This window comes from Mustelus asterias, unplaced genomic scaffold (assembly GCF_964213995.1).
Source record: "Mustelus asterias unplaced genomic scaffold, sMusAst1.hap1.1 HAP1_SCAFFOLD_1784, whole genome shotgun sequence".
Classification (NCBI taxonomy): Eukaryota; Metazoa; Chordata; class Chondrichthyes; order Carcharhiniformes; family Triakidae; genus Mustelus; species Mustelus asterias.
In genome coordinates, this window is record NW_027591729.1 from 53 (window position 1) to 26,481 (window position 26,429).

At 44.5% G+C, this 26,429-nt stretch overlaps 1 protein-coding gene across 1 annotated transcript in view; it reads left to right on the plus strand.

The window, feature by feature from the left end:
* Positions 1-206: 206 nt before the first annotated feature.
* LOC144488697 (integrin beta-4-like) overlaps positions 207-26,429 on the plus strand; it is a gene marked incomplete at both ends in the record, with an annotated part of 75,476 nt that continues 49,253 nt past the window's right edge. Inside the window, 13 exons of the mRNA XM_078206786.1 lie at positions 207-296; positions 972-1,100; positions 5,466-5,630; positions 5,728-5,804; positions 8,151-8,368; positions 10,315-10,418; positions 11,596-11,694; positions 14,609-14,732; positions 15,444-15,563; positions 18,194-18,300; positions 18,835-18,886; positions 19,640-19,822; positions 24,988-25,091. Coding sequence (XP_078062912.1) covers positions 207-296; positions 972-1,100; positions 5,466-5,630; positions 5,728-5,804; positions 8,151-8,368; positions 10,315-10,418; positions 11,596-11,694; positions 14,609-14,732; positions 15,444-15,563; positions 18,194-18,300; positions 18,835-18,886; positions 19,640-19,822; positions 24,988-25,091 — 1,572 coding nt within the window. The remainder of the gene's footprint in view (positions 297-971; positions 1,101-5,465; positions 5,631-5,727; positions 5,805-8,150; positions 8,369-10,314; positions 10,419-11,595; positions 11,695-14,608; positions 14,733-15,443; positions 15,564-18,193; positions 18,301-18,834; positions 18,887-19,639; positions 19,823-24,987; positions 25,092-26,429) is intronic.

Sequence of the window (26,429 nt, forward strand, 5' to 3'; positions counted from 1 at the left end):
CGCTACAGTTTGTTACAGTGTATAATACAGGGGATGTTATACAGTGTCTATTACATGGGGTGTTATACAGTATAATATTTAACTTCATGTCTTGTTCTAATCTTACAAATGAGACTTTTCTAATGGTCCCTGCCTTCAGGCAATGTTCCTTTCATTCACGACGCATATGGAGATGCCAACTCTAATTTCACCTTCTTTTTCTATAGAAATTGAGCAAGTATTTCCCTGTGTCTGAAATTGGGAGGCTTCAGGAAGATTCCTCAAATATAATTGAGCTGTTACGGACTGCATTTGAGGTAAAACATCTTCCTAGCACTCTTTCTATGAAATTAAACTCATCCATTGTACATACCTCATTGTAAAGTTGCATAAAATAAAGGCAAAGTACTGTGGATGCTGGAAATGTGAAATAGAAACAGAAAATGCTGGAAATCTCAGCAGATCTGGCAGTGTCTGTGGAGAGAGAATAGAGCCAATGTTTCAGGACCAATATCACTTCTACTGAACAGATGTTAAATGCGTGGTGTGTGTGAAGTTGTAATATCACAGAGCATCACATGTATCCAGCTGCATTTTTATAGGCCATAAGATATAGGAGCAGAATTAGGCCATTCAGCCCATCGAGTCTGCTCTGCTATTCAATCATGGCTGATAAGTTTCTCAACCCCATTCTCCTGCCTTTTCCTTCTAACCTTTACAAATCAAGAACCTACCTATTCCTGTCTTAAATATACTCAATGACCTGACCTCCACAGCCTTCTGTGGCAAGGAATTCCATAGATTCACCTGGCTGAAGACATTCCTCCTCATCTCGGTTCTAAAGGGTCATCCCTTTATTCTGAGACTGTGCCCTCGGATCTAATCTCGCCTACTAATGGAAACATCCTTCCCACAGAGCTGTTGCTCTGTGACCACTGACAGTAGTGCCCTCAGGCTTTGTTACTGATCATTGTCTGATCTTCCTTTTCTAGAACATCCGCTCAAAGATGGAAATCCGACCTGAGCGAGTCCACAAAACAATGAGGTCCAAAGTCTCATCGTTATCAACTGCTGTTTCTCAGAGTGACTCCTCTATCTTCACTGTGCTCCCAGGAAAAGTGGTAAGAAATCCAGAATCTGAAGACCAACTGAGTGAGGTTCCCATCTCGTGCAGTCCTGAGTATGTTGATCAGACATCCTGGGTCTCACAACCTGGCCTGAGCCTTACCACCAAAATGCCAGTGTTGTGTGTGCGTGCGTGTGTGTGTGTGAGTCTGTGTGTGCGTGTGTGTATGAGTCTGTGCGTGTGCATGTGTGTATGAGTCTGCATGTGTGTGTGTATGAGTCTGTGCATGTGTGTATGAGTCTGTGCATGTGTGTGTGCGCGTGTGTATGAGTCTGCATGTGTGTGTGTATGAGTCTGTGCATGTGTGTATGAGTCTGTGCATGTGTGTGTGCGCGTGTGTATGAGTCTGCATGTGTGTGTGTATGAGTCTGTGCATGTGTGTATGAGTCTGTGCATGTGTGTATGAGTCTGTGCATGTGTGTGTGCATGTGTGTATGAGTCTGTGCATGAGTCTGTGCATGTGTGTATGCGTGTGTGTATGAGTCTGTGCATGAGTCTGTGCATGTGTGTATGCGTGTGTGTATGAGTCTGTGCATGTGTGTATGAGTCTGTGCATGTGTGTGTGCATGTGTGTATGAGTCTGTGTATGAGTCTGTGCATGTGTGTATGCGTGTGTGTGTGAGTCTGTGTGTGTGTGTGCGTGCTGTGAAGAAATGCAATCCAAAGGGAATAATGTCACAGCAGGCCCTAGTAGAGGAGGTCACTCTTACAGATGAATGTCACTCTAACAATTCCTCGATATTGGAAAGTTGTAGATATCTGTGGTGAACCAACAGGTGCTCTCAGCACCACAAACTCTTCACTAATTAATACAGTTCCTCATAAAATCTAGTAACTTTCTCTGATACAACATCCACCCTGTAACACACATGTTTGGATTTTTAAAAAAAAACAATCAACCTCCAGAAATACTTCTTTATAATTTCCCACTTGAGGAGTGATTCCTGGAGTTCCAACTATCTCTTGGAAGCTTATGCAAGTGGCCATTCCTCAGATGTAAGTGGGTAAGGTAACCATGTAATTATTATACCTACATGTCTACTCCTACTTTAAAGGTGCTGTTATAAATGCCTATTGCTTTATTGAGCAGACAGCTCGCAGGTTGTGAGATCAAATCCCACCATAGCAATGTTTAAAATTTATTAAGGGAGCCATCAGGAATATGATGGGCCACTCAACTGACTTGTGAACAAAGTATCATCAAATAACAGGGACAGCAGAAGCATGGATTCAAAATTAGCTGACTGACAGGAAACAGAGGGTGGAATTCTCCCAAAACAATTCAAAGTGTCGAATTCACGTGAAAACTGGAGTAATTCATGCTGTTTGTTTTTCAGTGGGAGTTCAGAGAAGAATCTCCCACACTCTGCACACTGCAGAGTGCCCTAGCGTGATTCACTCCAGAAGTCAGGGAGCGATGCCTATTGCTGCTGGAGAGGCAGCAGCAATGGCACTGAGCGGGCCGCTGTGCATGTGCCGATCTATCAACGCCGAGATCGCTGGCCAGCCCTGCAACACTCGCAATTCAGGCCCTCTGACAACACACCCCCCCCCCCCCCCCCCCCTCCCCTCAATGCCCGATCAGTGGCCCTCCATGCATTCCCGGGCCAGCCTTGACCCCCCAGCCCCAATCTTCAATTTCACTCTCCTCCCCCCCCCCCCCCCCCCCCCACCCCCCCGCCCCTCACTGGTAGTCCCAATTCCCCCCCACAGTTGCGACCCCCTCCAGCTGGCTGTCCCCCCCAACCCCGATTGTTGGCTTCCCTCCCTCTGCTTGATCCCAAAATGCAGAGTGGCAGCAGGACCCCCCTCCCCCAGCCCCATCCACTTGGCACTGCCCCATGCCCGGTAGTAATCCCGGTTGGAGTGAACCATTCTGGCGGGGGTGAGGGGTGGGGGCGATGCTAGCGGACTTGGAAGCTTCAGTCCCGGGCCCGGTAATTGTATTTAAAATATATGTTAATGTTTATTTAAATAATATATGTGGCTCCCCACCGATTTCTGGCTTGGAGCTGATGCTGCCAGCCATTTGGTGCTGGAAGGCCCTATTGGGGCAGGATGCCCAGAGCAGATCCCGCGGATCGGACACCGTTGGAATCTCCCAGCCCGCTGCGCTCAAAAATTAGAGGGGGGAAGAATTGACCCCAGGGAATTTAGATATTTTTTGAGCTGGATGATGTCTTGCAGTTTGGGGCGGCATGGTGGCACAGTGGTTAGCACTGCCGCCTAACAGCGCCAGGGACCCGGGTTTGATTCCTGGCTTGGATCACTGTCTGTGCGGAGTTTGCACATTCTCCCTGAGTCTACGTGGGTTTCCTCCCACAGCCTAAAGATGTGCGGGTTAGGTGGATTGGCCATGCTAAATTGCCCCTTGGTGTCAGGGGGACTAGCAGGGTAAATATGTGGGGTTACGGAGATAGGGCCTGGGTGAGATTGTTGTCAGTGCAGCTCAATGGACCAAATGGCCTCCTTCTACACTGTAGGGATTCTATTCTATGATTCTGGTGGAGTTCTCCAGGGGTAAGCGTGGGACCCTTGCTCTTCCTAATGGGCCTAGGCCTTGGTGTCCAGGGTATAATTTCTAAATGTGGGGATGATATGAAACTTGGAAGCTTTGTGAATAGTGAGGAGGACAATGTGTAACTTCAAAAACATTTGGACATGTTAGACAAGTGACAGGTGAAACTTAATGCAGATAAGTGTGAAGTGAATCATTGTAGTCATAAGAATGAGGAGAAACAATTTAAAATAAAGGGTAACAATTTGAAAGAGGTGCAGGAGCAGAGGGACCTGGGTGTGCATAAGAAAATATAAAATGAAGCTGGCAGGACAAGTTGAGAGTGTGGTTAATATAGCAAACAGTATCCTAGGCTTTATTGATAAACAGAGTACTCGAGCAAGGAGATAATGTTGGACTTGTGTCGAATACTAGTTTGGTTTCAACTAGAATATTGCATCTGGTTTAGAAAGGATGTGAAGGCATTAGACAGGATGCAGAGAAAAGTCATGAGAATGGTCCCAAAGATGAGGAACTTCAGTTGTGAACAGATTGGAGGTGGAGCTTGCTTTCCTTGGAGAAGAGAAGGTGGGAGATCTGATAGAGGTGTTCAAAATCATGGGGGAATCTATGAAGAGTAAATAGGAAGAAAGCATTCCCTTGGTGGGAGGATTGAGAACCAAAGGGTACGGATTTAAGATAATTGGCGTCAGGCAATGACGATATGAGGAAAACTCTTTGTGCGACAGATTTTTAAAATTTGTTCGTGGACTATGGGCATTGCTGACTGTAGGCCAGCATTTATTGTTCAAAAGTGTGAGGATCAGAAACATACTGCCTGAGTGTAGTAATGGCAGATTCAATTAAGACATTCAAAAGGGAATTGGAATGTTATTTAAGAAGGATGGATGTGCAGAGCTAAAGGAAGCAGGTGGGGGAGTGGCATTAGGGGAGTCCTACGGATAGATGGCATAGACACAATGGCCAAATGGCCTCTTTCTATGCCAGTTATCCATATCTTCTTCTGTGCTGTAACGATTCCGTGATTGCCAAAAAATGTCTCGAGGTGTCTCAGACAAACATTATCATACAATATTTGACATAAAGCAGATTAGGAGACACTTGGACTGGTAATCAAAACTTGGTAGGCTTGAAGAAATGTTCTAAATGAGGAAGGAGGTTGAGGGAGGACATTCCGAAGCTTACAGCTCTGGCAGCTGATGGCATGGCTGCCAACGGGTGAACAAAGAAAATAGACAATGTGTAAAGAGCCCAGAATTGGAGGTGTGCAGTTATCCTGGGAGAGTTGTAGGATTGGAGGATGTTACAGAAACAAAAAGGGTTGAGGGCTGGAGAAGGTTACAGAGACAGGGAGAGACATGATGTAGGGTGTTGGTTATAGTTTGGTAGGGCTGAATAAGTGTTTATAGTCACATGTCGGTTAACTCTAAGTCTTTATTGATTCTTAGAACTATTAACAAACTTAGAGTAAAGGGTACAAACTCGGAGCTCTCTCCATGCTGGCTAGTACACATGGCTCTGTCCAACTCTAGACTGACTCTGGGTGCAGGTCATTTGCTCCCTTACATTACTGTGTGGACAGTACTGTACTCAGTCCCACATTAACCCTATATGTGCCAGACCTTTATTCCATGGGTTGTAGGATCTGGAGGTGGTTACAGAGATAGTGGGGACTCAAAAGAATGGGGAAATTTTGAAAATCTGAAGGAATTTGAGTATTGGCCACAAGGATTTCACGTGGTTGCTGTGGGTTGAAATATTGAGCTGACTGTGTCTAGAGGGATGAAGGTTCCCCCTATATAAGCCTGGAAAGTGTTAATTTTCTTCTCTATTCATAACCAGGAAGAGTTTGAACTTCATGTGAAAGCTTTGGACTACATTGGTGAAACTCATGTGTGTGACTACAAGGAGGATCAGAAAGGAAACCTTTTTGTCAAACCCAGTACTTTTGCAGATGCTTTGTCAGTAGATGCCACGCTACTGTGTAGTGCATGTTCCTGTGAATTGGTGAGGTCTGATTGTTACTTCATTATTTCAAAAACTGCAATTGGTATTTCACATTCTCACCCATTTTTCCAATCTGTCTTCCCTGATTCATCAACAGAATGCACAGGTGAACTCTCCCAAATGTAACGGGCATGGTGACTTTGCTTGTGGGCACTGCATGTGCAAGGGCGCTTGGTAAGTGGAACGAGCACGTTTATATTTTGGTTAGAAAGCAGGTGGGCAGGACTGTATGGTACTGATCTTGAAAGAACAGAAGAGGAACTTGTATTTCCGTGGCTTCAGGATAGTCCCAAAGAGGTTTTGAGAGCTAAGTCTAGGCACTCTTGTAATGTGGCAAATTGGTCGTAATGTAGACTGGTAATCCAGAGGCCTGTATTAGTGCTTTGGAGACTTGAGTTCAAATCCTATCATGCCACCTGAGGAATTTAAATTCAATTAATTAATAAATCTGAAATTTATTATTGGATGACTTGTCTTGGCCTCCTCTGGAAACTGAAATAGATAGCCCATATTGAAGTAACGGTTGAAGATGTTAGTAAATGCTTTATCATTTGCATTTGATGTTCTGGGTTCCTCCATCATTGAGGATGGGGATGTTTGTGGAGCCTCTTCCTCCTGTGAGTTGTCTAATTGTCCATCACCATTGATGGCTGGATGTGAAAGGATGCAGCCTGCATCTGATCCGTTGGCTGTGGGGTCCCTTAGCTCTCTACAGAATGCTCCTTCCACTGCGTGGCATGGTGTAGCTTCATCAGTTTGACCAGCATGGATTTTTTTAAGGCATTTTAACTGATTAACTAAATTGATTGAATATTTGGATGAATTTACAGAAAGTGCAGGTGAGGAAGATGTGTTAGATGTGGTGTACTTGGCCACATAACAAGCTTGTCGGCAAAGTTAAAACCCATGGAATAAAAGAGATGGTGAAAGATATGGAACCAAGGTTCGCTGACTGACAAGAACAGAGAGTAGTCGTAAATGGCAGCTTTTCAGACTGGAGGAAGGTGGGGTTCCCCAGGGGTTGGCGCCTGGAATACTGCCTTTCTTGATATGAATTAATGACCTATATTTACATGTGTGGAGCACAATATTAAAATTTGCAGATGACACAAAAGTATTGGATGTATTGTGAACTGTGAGGAGGATAGTAAGAAAACACAGAGAGGCTGGTGGAATGGGCCGACATGTGACAGATGAAATTTCATGCAGAGAAATATGAACTGATTGATTTTGGTCAGAAGAATAAGAAGAGGCAATATAAGCTAGAAGTAAAAATGTAAAGGGAGTGTTAGGACAATGAGATCTGAGGGTATATGTGTAAAATCATGGAAGGTGGCAGGGCAGGTTGAGAAAATAGTTCATAAGGCATTTGGGATTTATAAATTGAAGGATAGATGGGGTTCAAAATCCTGGAAATCCAGACAGAGTAGAGAGGGGAAAACCGATTACAATGTCGGATGGATTGAGAACCAGAGGACAACAAGTCAAGTGGTTAGCAAACTAACCAATTACAACATGAGGAAACGAGTGATTCGGATCTGGACTGAACTGCCTGAGGATATGATGGGGTCAGATTCAATCAAGGCTTTCAAAAGGAAATTGGATAGGCATCTAAAGAAAATAAATTTGCAAGGCCACAGGAAAAAGGAGGGGGAATAGCACTAGCAGAGTTGATCGTGTAGTAAACTAGTATGCTTACGATGGGCCGAATGGCATTCTTCTGCACTAACCATTGAATGATAATATGGTATTAACCCTAATATATCTGTATGTGGCCTGGCTGTCATTCCTAGACTAATCAAATCAGGCTGGTCGACAGGCCAGAAGTGGAGGAGGATAGATATTTCAGAGGATTGTAGGGCTGGAAGAGATTACAGAAATAGAGAGGGGTGAGGCCAAAGAGGGAATTGAAAACAAGGATGAGTTTTGGATGATTTTGAGTTTACTGAGAATCAAATATGTGAGAACAGGAGAGCTTTGCAAGAGTTGGATCCAGAGAAAACCAATGAGGCTTCCAGCAGCTGTGGCAGCAAGGAGTCATCTCATTACCAGAGGCCTTGGTGACAGCATGGCTATGTGAATAAACATTCAACTCTTGATGAAATATGACACCAGGGGCTGGATTATATGTGCCTCCGGCAGGCATGTTTCCCTGGGATAATGGGGTGGTTTATGTTAAATGGGCTGAGTGCCCATCCCAGCACCTTCCCATCCACCCCTGAGTTTACCCCCAAAATCAGCCCACCCACCATATTTAACTCAACAACGTAGGGTCAGTTAGGCAAGGCTATTGACCTTGATAATATGCTGTTCACGCCATTGTACATTTGACACCAGGGCCCAAGCAGGAAGCTCAGTTGTTAACCTCAAATCATTAAAGGGTGGGAAGGAAGGTGGGGGCTCTTTGGGGGCTGACTTTTGCCGATCGCAGCCCTTTCTTCCATTTTTAAAACAAAACATGGCGGTTGATAGGTGAGGACTCATTTTACTGATGTTGGAACTCTATGTTTCCTTCTCCAGGCGTGGGGAATTCTGCAAATGTGATTCGAGTTATCAGGAGAATGTCGCAGCGTGCAAAAATCCCAGTGACTCCTCCAAGGTTTGTTCCGGTCGCGGAGACTGTTACTGCGGGGTTTGTCACTGCCATCCATCACAGCGCCATCTGGAAAGGTTTGAGGGAAACTATTGTGAATACAGCACCCTGCTTTGCCCACGATTTGCTGGCTTTATATGCAATGGTGAGTGACATTTTGGCCCTTGCTGTAAGGAGTAGGGGTACTGGTATAAACATTAGGTCACAAAGCATATTTTTCCATGGAGATCAAGAAAGAAAGATCACTAGGATTTACATATCACTGTCTCACATCTTTGAAACGATCCAAAGCCCTTTTCAACCAACAGACTTTAAAGTAAAGTTTATTTATTAGTCACAAGTAAGACTTACACTAACACTGCAATGAAGTTACTGTGAAATTCCCCTGGTTGCCACAGTCCGGTGCCTGTTTGGGTCAATGTACCTCACCAGCACGTCTTTCAGAATGTGAGAGGAAACCGGAGCACCCGGAGGAAACCCACGCAGACACGGGGAGAACGTGCAAACTCCACACAGACAGTAACCCAAGCCGGGAATTGAACCAGGGTCCCTGACGCTGTGAGGCAGCAGGACTAACCACTGTGCCACCGTGCCACCCAAAAGAAGAGACTTCTTTTGAAGGAGGCTCATGGCTTCTTGCACAAAGAGCAAATAATGAGCAATTATATTTTTTCTGCTGTTGTTATTTGCGGGATGAATGTTGACCGGGACATTGTGGAGAACACATTGTCCTTCCTCCAGCAGTGCTAAGGAGTATTCTTAATGTCCTCCCAATGGAGAAGCCAGTTTAATGGCTGATCTGAGAGGCAGAAACTCTGAAGGCAAAGCTCTCAGTATGGCACTGGGAATGTCAAGCTTTGATTGTGTGCTCTAGTCTCTGGAGATGAGCTGGAATACATGATGTGTGGATTTGGAAATGCCACTGCCTGAAATTCTCAGCCGTGGGAAAAATAAATTACTGAATGCCCAGGTCTGACGGAGTTTGGAACACGAGGAGGAGCCAGCGTCAGTTCTTATTCTGCTGCGTCAGGTCACCAATCCGACACCACAATTGGTGACAGGACCTGGGGTGGCGATGAAGGTAGTTCACGAGGTTGGTCACTCCTGATAAGATAGACAGCCGGCCATGCTTCCTTCAGGGCTATTGGTGGTTTATGGGGCAACTTCTCAACTTGAGAAAGCACCTTCAAGGAGGGTGAGCTGAAAACTGTGGCCAGGGCCACATATTGAACTTGACGGCATAGAATTCCTGAAAAGGAATGTGAGGGAGTTCTGGGGTGGTGTTCAGATTCACAACAAAACTTCTATTGGCTGCAAGGATATTGCAGGGGTAAATTTCTTAAGGATTTCTCCTACTCTGCAGCCTTAACTTCAGCAGAAGCCCAAAGCCTCATTGGTGTTAGGTCGGTGTGACCATAGCTACCAATGAATGATGATGCAAATACCCAATACAGTGATCAGCATGTGGAAGAATGAAGATTGGTCACTATTTGGAGATCCATTGTCAAAACTTAGAGCTAGACATCCCTTTCAGAGGCTGATAACTAATGTGTTTCCAGCAATTGTTTTATTCATTTGATCAAAATTATAAGTGGATTCAATTTGCATTCACCAATGGGGTTGGCAGTGTGAGTTGTATTGGCCAATGGGGTTGGCAGTGTGAGTTGTATTGGCCAATGGGGTTGGCAGTGTGAGTTGTATTGGCCAATGGGGTTGGCAGTGTGAGTTGTATTGGCCAATGGGGTTGGCAGTGTGAGTTGTATTGGCCAATGGGGTTGGCAGTGTGAGTTGTATTGGCCAATGGGGTTGGCAGTGTGAGTTGTATTGGCCAATGGGGTTGGCAGTATGAATTTCACTGACCAATGGGGTTGGCAGTATGAGTTGCACTGACCAATGGGGTGACAGTATGAGTTGCACTGACCAATGGGGTGACAGTATGAGTTGCACTGGCCAATGGGATTGACAGTGCGTGTTGCACTGGCCAATAGGGTTGTACTGATTTGACGAGATCTCCATTATTGAGGTTTGGCCAATTTGAGCCTGAGTTTAAATTTAGTGTTTGATTCAGTTTCTGTTACGGTTTTTCCACAGGTCACGGTAAATGTTTAAAGGAAAAGTGTGAATGTATGGAGGGATGGAAAGGCGACTCGTGTGAGTGTCCCATCAGCAATGCCACATGCATTGACGCTAATGGGGTAAGTGTGGAATTACACTGCAGCACCACAGACACATTTAGACAGCAGTTGGGTATTGGTGATGTTGACTATTTGTCCTACATCCTGCCTGGGTTTCTTTTGAAAAGCGTGTGTGAAATGGGACACTGATGAACCATTATTTGTGCTACTGTCAAAATACAGTCCTCTTTTCAAATCAAATTTACTCTATGGATCTGGTGCGTGATTGTCACCAAATGATACTCGGGGCTTAAAATGGTTAAATTATGAAGAATTGAAAGATAAATTAGAAAAAAACTGTTTCCCCTGTTGGGAGAATCCAGGGCAAGAGGATATAACCTTTAAATAATAACCTTAACAACCTTAACAGCCAGGCCGTTCAGGGTGAAAATATGAAACTGTCTCTGCCAACAGTCTGGGAATGTTGGGGTCAATTTCAATTGTAATCAATTTCTGGTGTATAAGGATATCAATAGATATAAAGCAAAGGTAGGTAGAAGGAGTTGAGACACAAAGCAACTATGGTGAAGTAGGTTGAAGGGGCTGAATGGCCTAATCCTGTTCCAATATGTGGTCCCGGTTTCAATGCAGCTCAGAATGTTGAGGAACTAATAAGAGGGAGTGTGATAGTGTGCATAGTTCCCTGAGGGTCACATGATTGGGCCAGACCGAATGGACTGTTGAGGCAGGAAGCAGAGCCAATCGAGTGCGAGGCTGCATATTCTGGGTCAGGGAGGATCCTCAATTGGAGTCAGGGAGGAGAGTTGCATAATCGCATAGTTAATTCTGTCTGACCCGTTGTTGCAAATAACTATTTATTATTGGCAATAAAGCGTTGTCCTCAATTTATCACATGGAGGAATTTATAGAATGATTGTGTGTGCTGAAATGAGCAGTGTTCATTAGTCACATTGTAGGGATGTCCATACAGTTAGGGAGTGATTATGTCCCTGGTTTCTGGCTGGGTTCAGCCTGTGAGGTAGAGTTTGTGTTAGAGCTCCCTCTGATGGCGTATAAAAAAACTGTTAAGAATTTAGAATTCCTCCGAATTCTGCCAGGACTTTCTGCGGGTGAGGGAAACATTCCTCTCCTCTACCCACCCAAACAAAACAAATAATGTGACACTGGGAGCAGTTAGTGCAAGGACTTTCTGTAAACTCGAGTTTCCAGGTATTCACCTTTATCTTTCCGATTATAGGGACTCTGCAATGGGAAAGGCAGCTGTGTGTGTGGAAGATGTCAGTGTGATCCGACTGACGTGAATACTGATGCAGCATGCGTCCCCCTCAAATACACAGTAAGTGAAGATAGTTAAATGTGTAAATATTTATACCATGTCTTTCATGACTTCAGAACATCCCAAAGTGATTTGATTTATTATTGTCACAATACAGTGAAAAATATTGTTCCTTGCGCGTTATAGACAAAACATACCGTTCATAGAGTACAAAGGGAAGAAGGAAAGGAGAGAGTACAGAATGTCGTGTTACAGTACAGATAGGGTGTAGAGAAAGATCAACTTAATATATGAAAGGACTATTCAAAAGGCTGATGACAGCAGGGAACAAGCTGTTCTTGAGACTGAAGTTCTTTTAAAGTGTAGTTAGTGTTTGTGATGTAAGAAACATGGCAGCCAATTTACACACAGTAAAGTCCCAAAAACAACAATGTGGTCATGACCGGGTTATTTGTTGTGTGATAGTGGCTGAATCATAAATATTGTCCAGAATGTCAGGAGGACTCCCTCCTCTTTGAATTGCACTATGGGATATTCAGTGGAGAAGGCAACAGGTTTAAGATCTTATCTGAAAAGCAGCACCTCTGACAGTGCAGCATCCTGCAGGACTGCAGTGGAGTATCAGATTGTGTAGTCTTCTGGAGTGGGGCCTGACCCCCTAATTGAGAGTGGGGAGTATAATCACTGAGCCACGACAGATGCACATTCCTGTCATATGTTCACTCTCATTCTCTAATTCATTCGGTTAAGCTATATTTCCATGATGAATGAATGATCTGGTTTTAAGAAGTGTTAGTGTCCTGGGCCAGGACCCCAATTTATACAAGGAAGCCAGATTAGACCCCAACAATTTTTCTATTCTGGCATAAATGTGAGGAAAAGATACTTTCTTCCAGGAATTATTCCACTGACAAAGTAGGAATCTTTTATAGTAAAACAAACATTATTAAATAATACAGTTAAAATATAACTCTGATGCAGCTTAACCATTATAGAGTCATAGAGTCAGAGGTTTACAGCATGGAAACAGGCCCTTCGGCCCAACTTGTCCATGCCACCCTTTTTTAAAAAAAATCCCTAAACTAATCCCAATTGCCCGCATTTGGCCCATATCCCTCTATACCCATCGTACCCATGTAACTATCTAAATGCTTTTTAAAAGATAAAATTGTACCCACCTCTATTACTACCTCTGGCAGCTTGTTCCAGACACTCACCACCCTCTGTGTGAAAAAATTGCCCCTCTGGACACTTTTGTATCTCTCCCCTCTCACCTTAAACCTATGCCCCCTAGTTTTAGACTCCCCAACCCTTGGGAAAAGATATTGACTATCTACCTTGTCTATGCCCCTCATTATTTTATAAGGTCTCTATAAGATCACCCCTCAGCCTCCTACGCTCCAGAGAAAAAAATCCCAGTCTATTCAGCCTCTCCTTATAACTCAATCCCATCAAGTAGCATCCTAGTAAATCTTTTCTGCACTCTTTCCAATTTAATATTATCCTTTCTATAATAGGGTGACCAGAATTGCACACAGTATTCCAAGTGTAGCCTTACCAATGTCTTGTACAACTTTAACAAGATGTCCCAACTCCTGTATTCAATGTTCTGACCGATGAAACCAAGCATGCCAAATGCCTTCTTCACCACTCTGTCCACCTGTGACTCCACTTTCAAGGAGCTATGAACATGCACCCCTAGATCTCTTTGTTCTGTAACTCTCCCCAACACCCTATCATTAACAAATAAACAATATTGATATTTGAAAGGAAGCACCTTTATTTTTTAGCTTATGTCTGTTTCAGTTCCAAATATGCAACGTTCCTCCTAGACTTAAATGCCACTTTAAATAAAGTTATCAAACTCAGGCATACTTGCTATAAATTGTGATAACTGGTAGACCTCTCTCTTCAGCAGCTTCCCAAATCGAACTGCAAACCTGCTTTTCTTCAAAAACTTCTTACTCTCTGCACATAAACCACATTATTACATGACCCTGCCAATCAACCTAGTCAGAAGTCTTAGGGGAACTTAAATTTTAAAAAGTCCATTAGCTTTACTTAAAATAAGCACTTCATAGCTAAAATGAGTAATTATCCTGCTCTCCCAGCATTTGAGCTACATGCCGTCCAGACATACTGACTGCCTGTAGAATAAAGCTGATTTTTAAAACATTACCCTTAAACATAAAATATAACACTAGCACATATCGTTACACGAGTGATAATGATGAAAACATGGAGTGGACTTTAGGTAACTGTAGGTTACTTTGTCAGACATGTATTTCGAGGAGTGAATCCCCACTGAGGACAGACAGTGACGTTAAGATGTTTGCTGAGGTAGGCTTTCATCAGATTTCTCCCTGCACCCTGACCTTACTGTGACCGTGGTCTACTTTCCTGGGCAACAGGTTATTATTTGTACATGGGAAGCTTTCAGTGGGAAGCCGGCCCTCACCAGCAAGACATGGGAAGAGGAAATCTAATATTTTCCTGGGAAAACCATTTCAGAAGCCTGGCCAAAGGAGGCTCACGATTTCCATGTGGGGCATGGAGGAACATTCTGGTTCCTCTTTGCCCATGAAGGAATCTTTAAATAATTTCTCAAACCCTGACCCTACTTGTTGTCAGGTTTCAAGCACCCCCAGATATGTAACCCTGAGTGAAAATTACCTCAGGGTCCAAATGATGGCATCAAGCCCCTGATGTCTGCACATTTACAATTCCCTCATCTCCCTCCATTGAATTACAATGGCCGTGGGCAGGAGTGCATGGGGGACACAGACACATGGATATTGTTCCTGATTTAAATCCTTCCCTGCACCCCACTGTCCGTTCCATTCTCATTATGGATTGGGGGTTAAAATTGGGGTCCTAGGCTCCATGAAATTTCCACTGAGCAACTTCCTAGATATTCAGGAGTAAGTCTATGTCTGTCTCTAACAGAGGCTGTTCCTTTCACCATCTCTTGCAGCTAGGACTGTGTGAGAACCTTCGCACCTGTGTTCAATGCCAGGCCTGGAATACTGGGGAGAAGAAAGGAAAGAATTGTAAGAAATGCACTAACGTTTTCGAGTTTGTGGACAAGCTAAAACCAGGTCAGTTAAAGCATACTGAAATATTGGAAAAACACATTCACTTTAGAGTCCCACTCTCCTCTAGACATCATCCCGTGAACCCAACTGCATTACCCACTTAGATATCCCTCTGTATTCTACTACGTGATTATCATTAACTTGAGGAAATTCTCCCAAATTTCCTTCCTAGTCACAACCTTCTTTTTTACACATGTGCTCCTTGGATTTATAGCTGTTATCTCAATGAACAATGTTGCTCGATACGTTTTGCCATTTCCCTTTGTAATCTTCGAACAATTACGTTCTGAAGTGCTTCATCCTCACTGTGAAGTGTGCTCAATGTTGTCATATAGGAAAAGGATGCTGCCAAATTTACACACAACACAATCCCACAAACACTGAATGCAGTGACTGAGCAACAACTCTGCATTTAGAGGGATGAATGATGCCAAGGCAGTGGAGGCACCCCTTCCCGTGTTGCCATGGAATCCACCTGGGAGGACGGATGAAGCTTTGGTTGAACATTTCATCCGGAAAGTCCGGCAGTGTGGTACTCCTTCAGTACTGCACCGGAGCATTCGCTGAGATGGTGGATTCAGCTTTCTGGAATGGGATTTGAATCTACAAGTTGCCAGGTGTATGTCTTGCCAAGTGCAGCACCCCAACACTTAAAAAAAGTGTCAGATTCCAGCATCTGCAGTCATGTGCTTTGAACTTATTTTGTCGCTACAGAAAAGGAGGTGACGGAACGCTGTGAATTCCGTGATGAGGAAGATGACTGCACGTATTATTACACAGTGGAAATGCTCCCAAATAGCAACAGTACTTATGTACAGGTGCTGAAAAAGAAAGGTACGTCAGAAATATACCTGGAATTTCGACATTTGGTTCTTGACTCTGATAAATTGAGAATGAGGACAACATTATGTGAGTGATTTGAGATGTGATGTATGGTGATTGGATCAGCTTGTGAGGAGCAGCTGATTTTGGATTTCCAAAGCTCTTCACTGGGGTTTCCCTCACCTCACGTCTGAATCCGTTGTAGGTTCATCGACAGAGATCGATTGTTCCGATTAGTCAACAGCTCCATTATCACTTTAATATGTAACTACCAGGAAGGGCAAGGTGAACGAGATGGACCTTGATCTATTCTTGCTGAACAATTCCTACTTTCTGATCAAAAGATGCAGGAAGAACAGGTCATTGTTCACCAAACCATCAAGGTTTGTGGCAGCAAAGGAAACGACTTTCCCTACCATATCTGTGCGAGTACTCTGCAAGATTCACCCAGTCTCTTCTCACCATATCCTTCAGTCTAGGATTTTCCAAACTTTCCCAGCCACGGAATCCTTTTAATCTCCCGCAATTACTGACGGAATTCCCAAGAAGCATTCTTATTACAGTAAGAGTTAAACCACAAAAAATAGCTTACTGGTACAACTGGTACAGAAATACAAAATTATAAAAGTCTTTTCTATTTCTTATATGTATACGTTTATTATAATTAAAAGTTCTCTCATCCAGCAAATAGTTTTACCTTTGTTATTTTATCGGGAGGAGTGATGCTGCTTATTTTGCTCACTAATTTGTTTAATATTCGGAGTGCTACTGAGAGCAGGATTCACACTCACACTCTTACACACTGTAATAACTCCAAGTCACCAAGTTACTTTATTTACACCGTACATCTGTACACAGCAAGCTCTCCAGTTGCTCCCTGCTGAATGCAGCCTGAGAGTCTGACACACCTGCTTTAAATAGGGAGCACAAGGCTCCTTGATTTAACCATCAATTAGGACTCATCAGCAAGCCAACCTCATTAGCCTGACTGAAGTCATCACACACACTCGCCTCTCTCCTTATCACTCCATGGCTGACTCGTCCCTTGCCCACTAGCTGCTTCCCCTCCAACCCTGCAGCTGCTGCATACCCTGTTCCACCGTCTGCTCTCTTCCGCACTCTCACCCTGGCCAGGATCTATGAGGATTTATTTCTCGCTGTTTCCAACTCATCCAGAGACTGGTTTCTGACTGCACCAGCTGCTCGTAGGATCACTAGTCAGCCAATCAGCAGCTAAGGCAGGAAGAAACCAGACTCTGGTTGGATATGCAGTTTCAGAGCATTTTTCAATTTTTATACGTCAGCCTGGCCCATTATGGAGCCCCCTGGAGTCTCCAAAGAAACCCCAGGGCTCTGCAGAACTCAGCTTGAGAAACCCTACCTCAGTCCATTCTCTCTCTGGAAACCTCTCCAATTCCTCGCTGACCCCCTGATCACGCTGTTCCATTCTGTGTCTTTGAATTATAACGCAGTTCCTCATTGGGCGAAGAAATACTCCCAATTTCCCTTAGACCCTTCAGATCTGCTCCACCATTCAGTATGGTCATGGCTGATCCTCTATCTCAACGCCATAAACCCGTGCTCTCCTCATACTCATTGACATTTTTAAGAGTCTAGAAATCTATTTTCTTCTTAAATATATTCAGTGACTTGGCCTCCACAGCTTTCTGTGGTAGAGAATTTCATAGGTTCACCATTCCTCTCAGTAAAGAAGTTTCTCGTCATCTCAATCCCAAATGGCCCACCCTGTATCCTGAGACTGTGATCCCTTGTTCTAGACCTTCCAGCCAGTCTGCCTCCAGTCTGTCCAGCCTTGTCAGAATTTTATACATTTCAATGAGATCCCCTCACGTTCCACTAAACTCCAGTAAATACAGATCTAGTCAACCCAATCTCTCCTCATTTTACAATCCTACCATCCCAGGAATCAGTCTGGTGAACATTCATTACACTCCCTCTATGGTAAGTATATCCTTTCTTCAATAAGGAGACCAAAACTGCACACAATACTCCAAGTGTGGTCTCACCGAGGCCCTGTATAGCTGCAGCAAGACATCCTTGTCCCTGTACTCAAGCCCTCTTGCAATGGAGTCCAACATATCATTTGCCTTCTTAAATGCATGCTTGCTTTCAGTGACTGGTGCACTAGGACACCAAGGTCACTTTGTACATCAACATTTCCCAATCTAATCACTATTTAAATAATACCCTGCCATTCTGTTTTTCTTATCAAAGTGGATACCTTCACACTATTCACATTATACTGCATCTGCCATGTGTATGTGTAAGAGAAAGAGAGTTTCTGATGTCTGTTTAGGCTTGTATTGATACATGTCCTTACCAAATCTCTTATTTTTTATTAATTCATGGAATGTGAGCATCTCTGGGAAATCCAGTATTTATTGTCCATCCCTATTTGTTCTTGAGAAGGTGGTGGTGAACTACCTTCTTGAGCCACTGAAATCTGCCTGGCGTAGGTATGCTCATAGTGCTGTTAGAGAGTTCCAGGATTTTGACCCAGTGACAGTGAAGGAACGGTGATATATTTCCAAGTTAGTCAGGATGGTGCGTGACTTGGAGGGGAACTTGCAGCTGATGGCGGTGTGTTATCCCTAATGTCTGGTTTGATTCTCCTCTTGCAGACTGTCCCCCAGGAGGCTTCCTTTGGCTCATTCCACTGATCATATTCCTGATGTTGTTGTTGGGTCTCCTGTTGTTGCTCTGCTGGAAATACTGTGCCTGCTTTCGGGTGAGTCACCACTCCCAGTGGGGATACTGTACAGTGAGGAGAGGACTGAGCTTTTGGTATAAACTGTACTGGCCTGGCTTGTTACAGTGTTTGAATAAATTCTGACAGCCTCCGCATTGGGTGCCACATGTTTTGATGCATCACATATCAGGCTGACTGCAGTCCCAGAAGAATTTACTCTGACTTGGTATTGTGTCAGACTCAGTGGAATTGGGACAAACCATCTTCAGACAATGGCCTTGATCATGAATTGTCACATTGGGGATTGGGCCTTAGAATTAGTATTGGAGCTCAGGTCAGATTGAGCTGGTTAAGTGAGCTCTGGTTTGTAAACTGGGCTTCGGAATTGGGGTTGGGTATAAGATGGAGCTGGTTTCCGTCTCTGAGATCAGGTTGGGATTGTCCCAGATCTGTTCTATTTGTTTAACTTCCCAACAAAAATTGTGTTTTTTTGACTGTTACAAAGTGTTGTGAGCAAGAGTCCAATTTATGAAAGGTTGATGTGGCTAATGTTGACTCTCTCTCTCTTGCCAGGCTTGCTGTGCCAGGTTGCCATGCTGTGCAATGCTGCCCTGTTGCGCTGCAGGTAATCGCAATCTTGTATAATCACTGATTTGAGAAATCAAATTCATCACAATCAGGTTGTGAAGAATCTTTGGCCTAGAAGTTGGATTAGATGCAAAACAGACGCTGAAAGGTTCAATATGGCATAGGACATTTCTATGTTCATGCCACACTACAACAGACCATGTTGGTTAGAATGCCCTGCAGCTGTCTAGGGTACCCATCTGGAAAGGGTGGATAAGCAACCTGGATCTAATTCAGGCTTTGTTCCAATATTGGATTACAATGGACTGCGGCAAGTACCGTGTAAACCAAACTCATCCAATCACTCAGAAAAATGATCTTTTAATACGTGTTTTGATGGAGCAATTTAAAGGAGGACATTCAGCCCCTCAAGTTTTTTCACTGAGTGATCTGTATTTCAACTCCGCAGAACTGTATTTGTTCTTTATCCCTTGTTGCCCATAGCCACAAAAATCTATTTGTTTCAATCATAAAAGCTCCAATTCACCCTCATAGCCTTTTAGGAAGAGATTGTTCCAGATTTCCACTTTGTGAAGAAATGTTCCTTGATAGCATCCCTGAACAGCTCTAGATTATTTTCCTTTATTCTTCAAACCCCTACCAAAGGAAATAGTTTTATAGTATCTTACTGGCTGGGCTGAATGGCCTGTTTCTATTTAATTCTATCCTTAATAATATTAAACACTTCAATAGGGTCACCCCTTAACCTTTGAATTTCAGATTCAACCTCTGCCCTTGGTTTCAATTCCAGGTACCAAGGTTGGGTTTAAGGAAGACCGCTACATGCTACGTCAAAGCAATCTCACCTCCCTGGACACACCAATGATACGGACAAACAAGCCGGTTGGAACCGACGTTGTGAGGTGGAAGGTGACGGACAATGTGCACAGAGAGGCAGCTAAACGGTATCAGGTGACCAACCCCAATGACACTAGTGAGTATTGAGGAGGCTGAACATTTCTGAATTGAAAGGGCTGCTAACATTGCATAATGGTTTAAAAAGTGGCATTTTGGTCTTCTCCCTGTTAAAAGAGCCCTTTGGGATTTCCATGCTGGCCTATGTCATGCATCAACTAGAACTTACATTTATATAGCACCTTTAACACAGTAAAATGTCCCAAGATGCTTCACAACAGCAGAATCAGTTAAAAATTGACATCAATTCACAAACGACATTGTCAAAAGTTTTGGTCAAAGAGTTAGCTTTGAAGGACCAGCTTAAAAGAGGAGAGAGATGAAGAGTTGGAGCGCTTTGGGCTTGGGGATGTTGGAAGCACAGTGACCAGAAGTGGAACAAGAGGCTGAATGAAAGGAGCACAGGAGGAGCAATGGATTCGGATCGGCAACTATCTTTCAATGCTGCACAGCCAACGCAATTCCAAAAGCCAGAAATGTGGGAGCTGTGCAATGTATGCCACTATCACTATTGCCAGCGCTTTTGTTTCGTAGTTTTCCCATTTTAAATCTCCCAACAAGAGTAGGATTGAGCCATGCTGTGCATCTTAAAACACTACTGGAAGATTTACAGTCACAGAGGAAAAGAACAAATTATACCTGGCTTTATGTCTTACCCATTTCACGCCCAGCAATATACTGGTTCAACAGCACAAGAGGCGAGTCTTAAATCAAACCTCATGTTGTGGGACAATCTAATATCTCGACCAGAAGGACTCTTCAACCTTGGTGAGGCCCACTGACTGTTGAACTTTCATGCCTGTTTAGTGTTTCAGTGCAGATTCCCAGTCTGAATGAGGTCAAGCTGGACTCGGGGTCAATCCCTGGACGGTGTTAATTTATTCCATTGTTGCTTGGAGTATCAAATGACTTAACTCACGGCCACTTAATGTGACCACCTCCTTCACAACAATGAGCACCTCAACACAACAGAGCTCCTAACACTCAGCATTGCTAAGGCAATAAGGAAGGTGTTTTTTCTTGTCATTTGAACAAACTCGCCCAAATATGGGCATGAATATTCCATGTTTGGGTAAGCCACGAGGACCAGATCGCCTCCACGGAGACAGGCTCAGGGGTCCGGAAGGGAAAGAAGGGGTTTAGGAGAGTGATAGTTGTGGGGGACGCAATGGTTAGAGGCACGGACAGGCGCTTCTGTGGGACTGAACGAGAATCCAGGATGGTAGTCTGCCTCCCTGGTGCCGGGGTACTGGATGTCTCCGAGAGGGTAGGAAGCATATTTAAAAAGGAAGGTAGTCAAACGGATGTGATTGTACACATTGGGGGAAATGATGTAGGTAGGAAGAGCAGGGGGGTCATACGAGAGAAATTCAGGGAGTTGGGTGCTAGGCTAAAAAGTAAGACCTCCAGGGTAGCAATATCTGGACTGCTCCCGGTGCCTAGTGCAAGTGAGGCTCGGAACAGGGAGATTCTACAGTTGAACGCGTGGCTAAAGGACTGGTGCAAGAGGGAGGGTTTTAAATTCATAGATAACTGGGAAATCTTCAAGTCAGGATGGCAACTGTACAGAAAGGATGGGTTACACCTTAACTGGAAGGGAGCAAATATCCTGGCTGGGAGTTTTGCTAGAGTGTTTCGGCAGGATTTAAACTAGTGTGGCAGGGGGGTGGGGAACAAAACAGGTGGTCAGTAAATACTGAGGCTGGGGTCGAGCTGGGGGCCAGGGCAAGGCTAGCTAAGAAGAGGAGCACTCTGGAGGAGGAGGACCTGACTGGGCCTGGAGGTCTGGAGTGCATCTGCTTCAATGCGAGGAGTGTAACGGGTAAAACAGACGAACTTTGGGCCTGTTTGTGCGGAATTTGGATGTGGTTGCGGTGACGGAAACTTGGTTAAAAGAAGGACAGGACTGGCAGCTGAATATTCCGGGGTATAAGTGTTTTAGGCAAGACAGAGGAGGGGCTAAAAAAGGTGGGGGAGTAGTGATATTAGTTAAGGAGCATATTACCGCGGTGCAGAGGGTAGACAACTTAGAGGGGTCATGTACTGAGTCGCTGTGGGTGGAACTCAGAAACAGGAAGGGTGCAGTCACTATGCTGGGGTGTACTACAGACCACCCAACAGCCCACGGGAAGTGGAGGAAAGGATATGTCAGGAGATTCTGGATAGGTGCAGAAAACATAGGGTTGTTGTAGTGGGGGACTTTAATTTCCCTGGCACAGACTGGAAAGTGCTTAGAGCTGGGGGACTGGACGGGGAGGAATTTGTAAAATGCGTACTGGAAGGTTCTTTGGAACAGTATGTAGATAGCCCGACTAGAGAGGGGGCTATACTGGACCTAGTTCTGGGAAATGAGCCCGGTCAGGTCGTCAAAGTTTCGGTAGGGGAACATGTGGCAAATAGTGACCACAACTCTGTTAACTTTAGGATAGTAATGGACAAGGATGAGTGCTGTCCTACGGGCAGGGTGCTAAATTGGGGGAAGGCTGACTATAGCCGGATTAGGCAGGAATTGGTGGATGTTGATTGGGAGAGGATGTTCGAGGGTAAGTCCGCGTCTGGCATGTGGGAGTCTTTTAAGGAACTATTGATAAGGCTGCAGGATAGGCATGTGCCTGTAAAAAGGAAAGATAGGAAAGGTAGGATTCGAGAGCCGTGGATAACCAGGGAAATTGAGGATCTGATTAAAATGAAAAGGGAGGCGTACGTTAAGTCCAGGCAACTGAAAACAGATGGAGCTCTGGAGGAATACAGAGAGAGTAGGAAAGATCTCAAACGGGGAGTTAGAAGGGCTAAAAGAGGTCACGAGATGTTCTTGGCAGGCAGGATTAAGGAGAATCCTAAGGCATTCTATTCATACGTTAGGAACAAAAGAGTTGTCAGGGAGAAAATCGGACCTCTCAGGGACAAAGGAGGGGAATTATGCTTAGAACCCAAGGGAATAGGGGAGATCCTAAATGAATACTTTGCATCGGTATTCACGAAGGAGAGGGGCGTGTTAACCGGGAATGTCTCGGAGGGAGGTGTTGACCCGTTAGAGAAAATCTCCATTACAAGAGAGGAAGTGTTAGGTTTTTTAGGGAACATTAAAACTGACAAAGCCCCAGGGCCTGATGGCATCTATCCTCGACTGCTCAGGGAGACGAGAGATGAAATTGCTGGGCCTCTGACGGAAATCTTTGTCGCTTCTTTGGACACGGGTGAGGTCCCTGAGGATTGGAGGATAGCGAATGTGGTCCCGTTGTTTAAGAAGGGTAGCAGGGATAACCCAGGAAATTATAGGCCGGTGAGCTTGACGTCTGTGGTAGGGAAGTTGTTGGAGAGGATTCTTAGAGACAGGATGTATGTGCATTTAGAACGGAACAATCTCATTAGTGACAGACAGCATGTTTTGTAAGAGGGAGGTCGTGCCTTACAAATTTGGTGGAGTTTTTTGAGGAAGTGACAAAAACGGTTGATGAAGGAAGGGCCGTGGATGTCGTCTATATGGATTTCAGTAAGGCATTTGACAAAGTCCCACATGGCAGGTTGGTTAAGAAGGTTAAGGCTCATGGGATACAAGGAGAAGTGGCTAGATGGGTGGAGAACTGGCTTGGCCATAGGAGACAGAGGGTAGTGGTCGAAGGGTCTTTTTCCGGCTGGAGGTCTGTGACCAGTGGTGTTCCGCAGGGCTCTGTACTAGGACCTCTGCTATTTGTGATATATATAAATGATTTGGAAGAAGGTGTAACTGGTGTAATCAGCAAGTTTGCGGATGACACGAAGATGGCTGGAATTGCGGATAGCAAAGAGCATTGTCGGGCAATACAGCAGGATATAGATAGGCTGGAAAATTGGGCGGAGAGGTGGCAGATGGAATTTAATCCGGATAAATGCGAAGTGATGCATTTTGGAAGAAATAATGTAGGGAGGAGTTATACAATAAATGGCAGAGTCATCAGGAGTATAGAAACACAGAGGGACCTAGGTGTGCAAGTCCACAAATCCTTGAAGGTGGCAACACAGGTGGAGAAGGTGGTGAAGAAGGCATATGGTATGCTTGCCTTTATAGGACGGGGTATAGAGTATAAAAGCTGGAGTCTGATGATGCAGCTGTATAGAACGCTGGTTAGGCCACATTTGGAGTACTGCGTCCAGTTCTGGTCGCCGCACTACCAGAAGGACGTGGAGGCATTGGAGAGAGTGCAGAGAAGGTTTACCAGGATGTTGCCTGGTATGGAGGGTCTTAGCTATGAGGAGAGATTGGGTAGACTGGGGTTGTTCTCCTTGGAAAGACGGAGAATGAGGGGAGATCTAATAGAGGTATACAAGATTATGAAGGGTATAGATAGGGTGAACAGTGGGAAGCTTTTTCCCAGGTTGGAGGTGACGATCACGAGGGGTCACGGGCTCAAGCTGAGAGGGGCGAAGTATAACTCAGACATCAGAGGGACGTTTTTTACACAGAGGGTGGTGGGGGCCTGGAATGCGCTGCCAAGTAGGGTGGTGGAGGCAGGCACGCTGACATCGTTTAAGACTTACCTGGATAGTCACATGAGCAGCCTGGGAATGGAGGGATACAAACGATTGGTCTAGTTGGACCAAGGAGCGGCACAGGCTTGGAGGGCCGAAGGGCCTGTTTCCTGTGCTGTACTGTTCTTTGTTCTTTGTTCTTTGTTTGCTCATCACTTAAGAAAAATTCCTTAATTAACTAAACTGATCCTTCGCCATGCCAGTCTTTGTATTTTCAAAAAAATAGGTGAGTAATAGGGACAAAAAAGTTTGCCCACTAAGTCAACATTGTGTTCTGTCAGGGAGGGGGTGACAGGGATGGAATGTGACATTAAAGGAAGGATGTGGAGATGCCGGCATTGGACTGGGATGGGCACAGTAAAAAGTTTCATAACACCAGGTTAAAGTCCAACAGGTTTATTTGGAATCACGAGCTTTCGGAGCGCTGTTCCTTCATCAGGTCGGTGGGAATCCTCCACTCACCTGATGAAGGAGCAGCGCTCCAAAAGCTCGTGATTCCAAATAAACCTGCTGGACTTTAACCTGGTGTTGTGAGACTTCTTACTGTGCACATTAAAGGAAGTGAGACTGAAATCTTTTAACATAGTCACAGATGATTCTGTCCAATTTGCTTTCCTTATTGAACTTTGAAACTTTACCAGTATTTCCTGACCCTGTTCCACTTTTCACTCTCAGTTCCATACAACCTCTCACTGCGAGCAGCCCGAATATTCAATGATGAGCTGAGAAAGCCGGACTCACCAGAGTTTAATCAACTGCGGCTTAAGGTGGAGGAGAATGTAAGTATGCGCACCGACATGTGGCAATCTGCTCCTCAGGACTGCATGCAATGTATGCTCTAATCTACTCTTCTTATTCTGCCATCTCTTGTTTTAAGACTCTCCATCCAACATGCACCTTCCACTGTTCCAAAACAAATTTCTTGCAGTTAATCCAAACACAAGAAGAAAGCTTTTTTCAAAGTTTCTCACAATATATTAAAATTCTGTTTTATTCTCTAACATTAGTCAATCTCCTGTGGTCTTATCCACCATGTTTCAATCCCCATTTCAAAATTACACAATCTTCCTTCAGTTTTATTATCCATTATATGTCCCAATTTATAATGAAAACTGCCTGTGCAAACTGGTGTCTATGATGGAGACATGTTTACATGTGCCGTTTACATTGTAACTGTGACCATCGTAATTTAGAATGGAAAAGGTTGACAAGAGAGTACACAGATACATTAATATTTGTGTATGCATAAAATTCCTTTGTGTGATTCCATCTTTAATGCATAGAATCATGAATCCCTACAGTACAGAAGGAGTCATTCAGCCCATTGAGTCTGTACCTACTGTCCAACAGAGCATCTACCCATGCCCATTCCCTGTCCTATACCGTCACGATGTGGAGATGCCGGCATTAGACTGAGGTAAACACAGTAAGAAGTCTCACAACACCAGGTTAAAGTCCAACAGGTTTATTTGGTAACAAAAGCCACTAGCTTTCGGAGTGCTGCTCCTTCATCAGGTGAGTGGGATTTCAGTTCACAAACAGGGCATATAAAGACACAAGGTTTAAACTGATTCGGGGGGGGGGAGGGATCCTGAGTAGTGGGGCTGAAAGTGAGGGATGCATGGATGGGGACTGCAATGCACGGCATTGCAGAGGTGGGGTGGAGCAGGGTTTGAAATGTGTATACTTCAATGCCAGGAGTATTCGCAATAAAGTGGGTGAACTTGCAGCGTGGATCAGTACCTGGGACTTCGATGTTGTGGCTATTTCAGAGACATGGATAGAGCAGGGGCAGGAATGGATGCTGCAGGTCCCGGGGTTCAAATGTTTTAGTCGAAGTAGGGAAGGAGGTAGAAGAGGGGGAGGGGTAGCATTATTGGTCAGAGATTGTATCACAGTGTCAGAGAGGAGGTTTGATGAGGACTTATCTGTTGAGGTAGTATGGGCGGAGATTAGAAATAGGAGAGGAGAGGTCACCCTGTTGGGAGTCTTTTATAGACCTCCTAAAAGTTCTAGAGAGGTTGAGGAAAGGATTGCGGAGTCAATCCTGCTTAGGAGTGAAAGTAATAGGGCAATTGTTATGGGGATTTTAACTTGACTAATATTGACTGGAATTG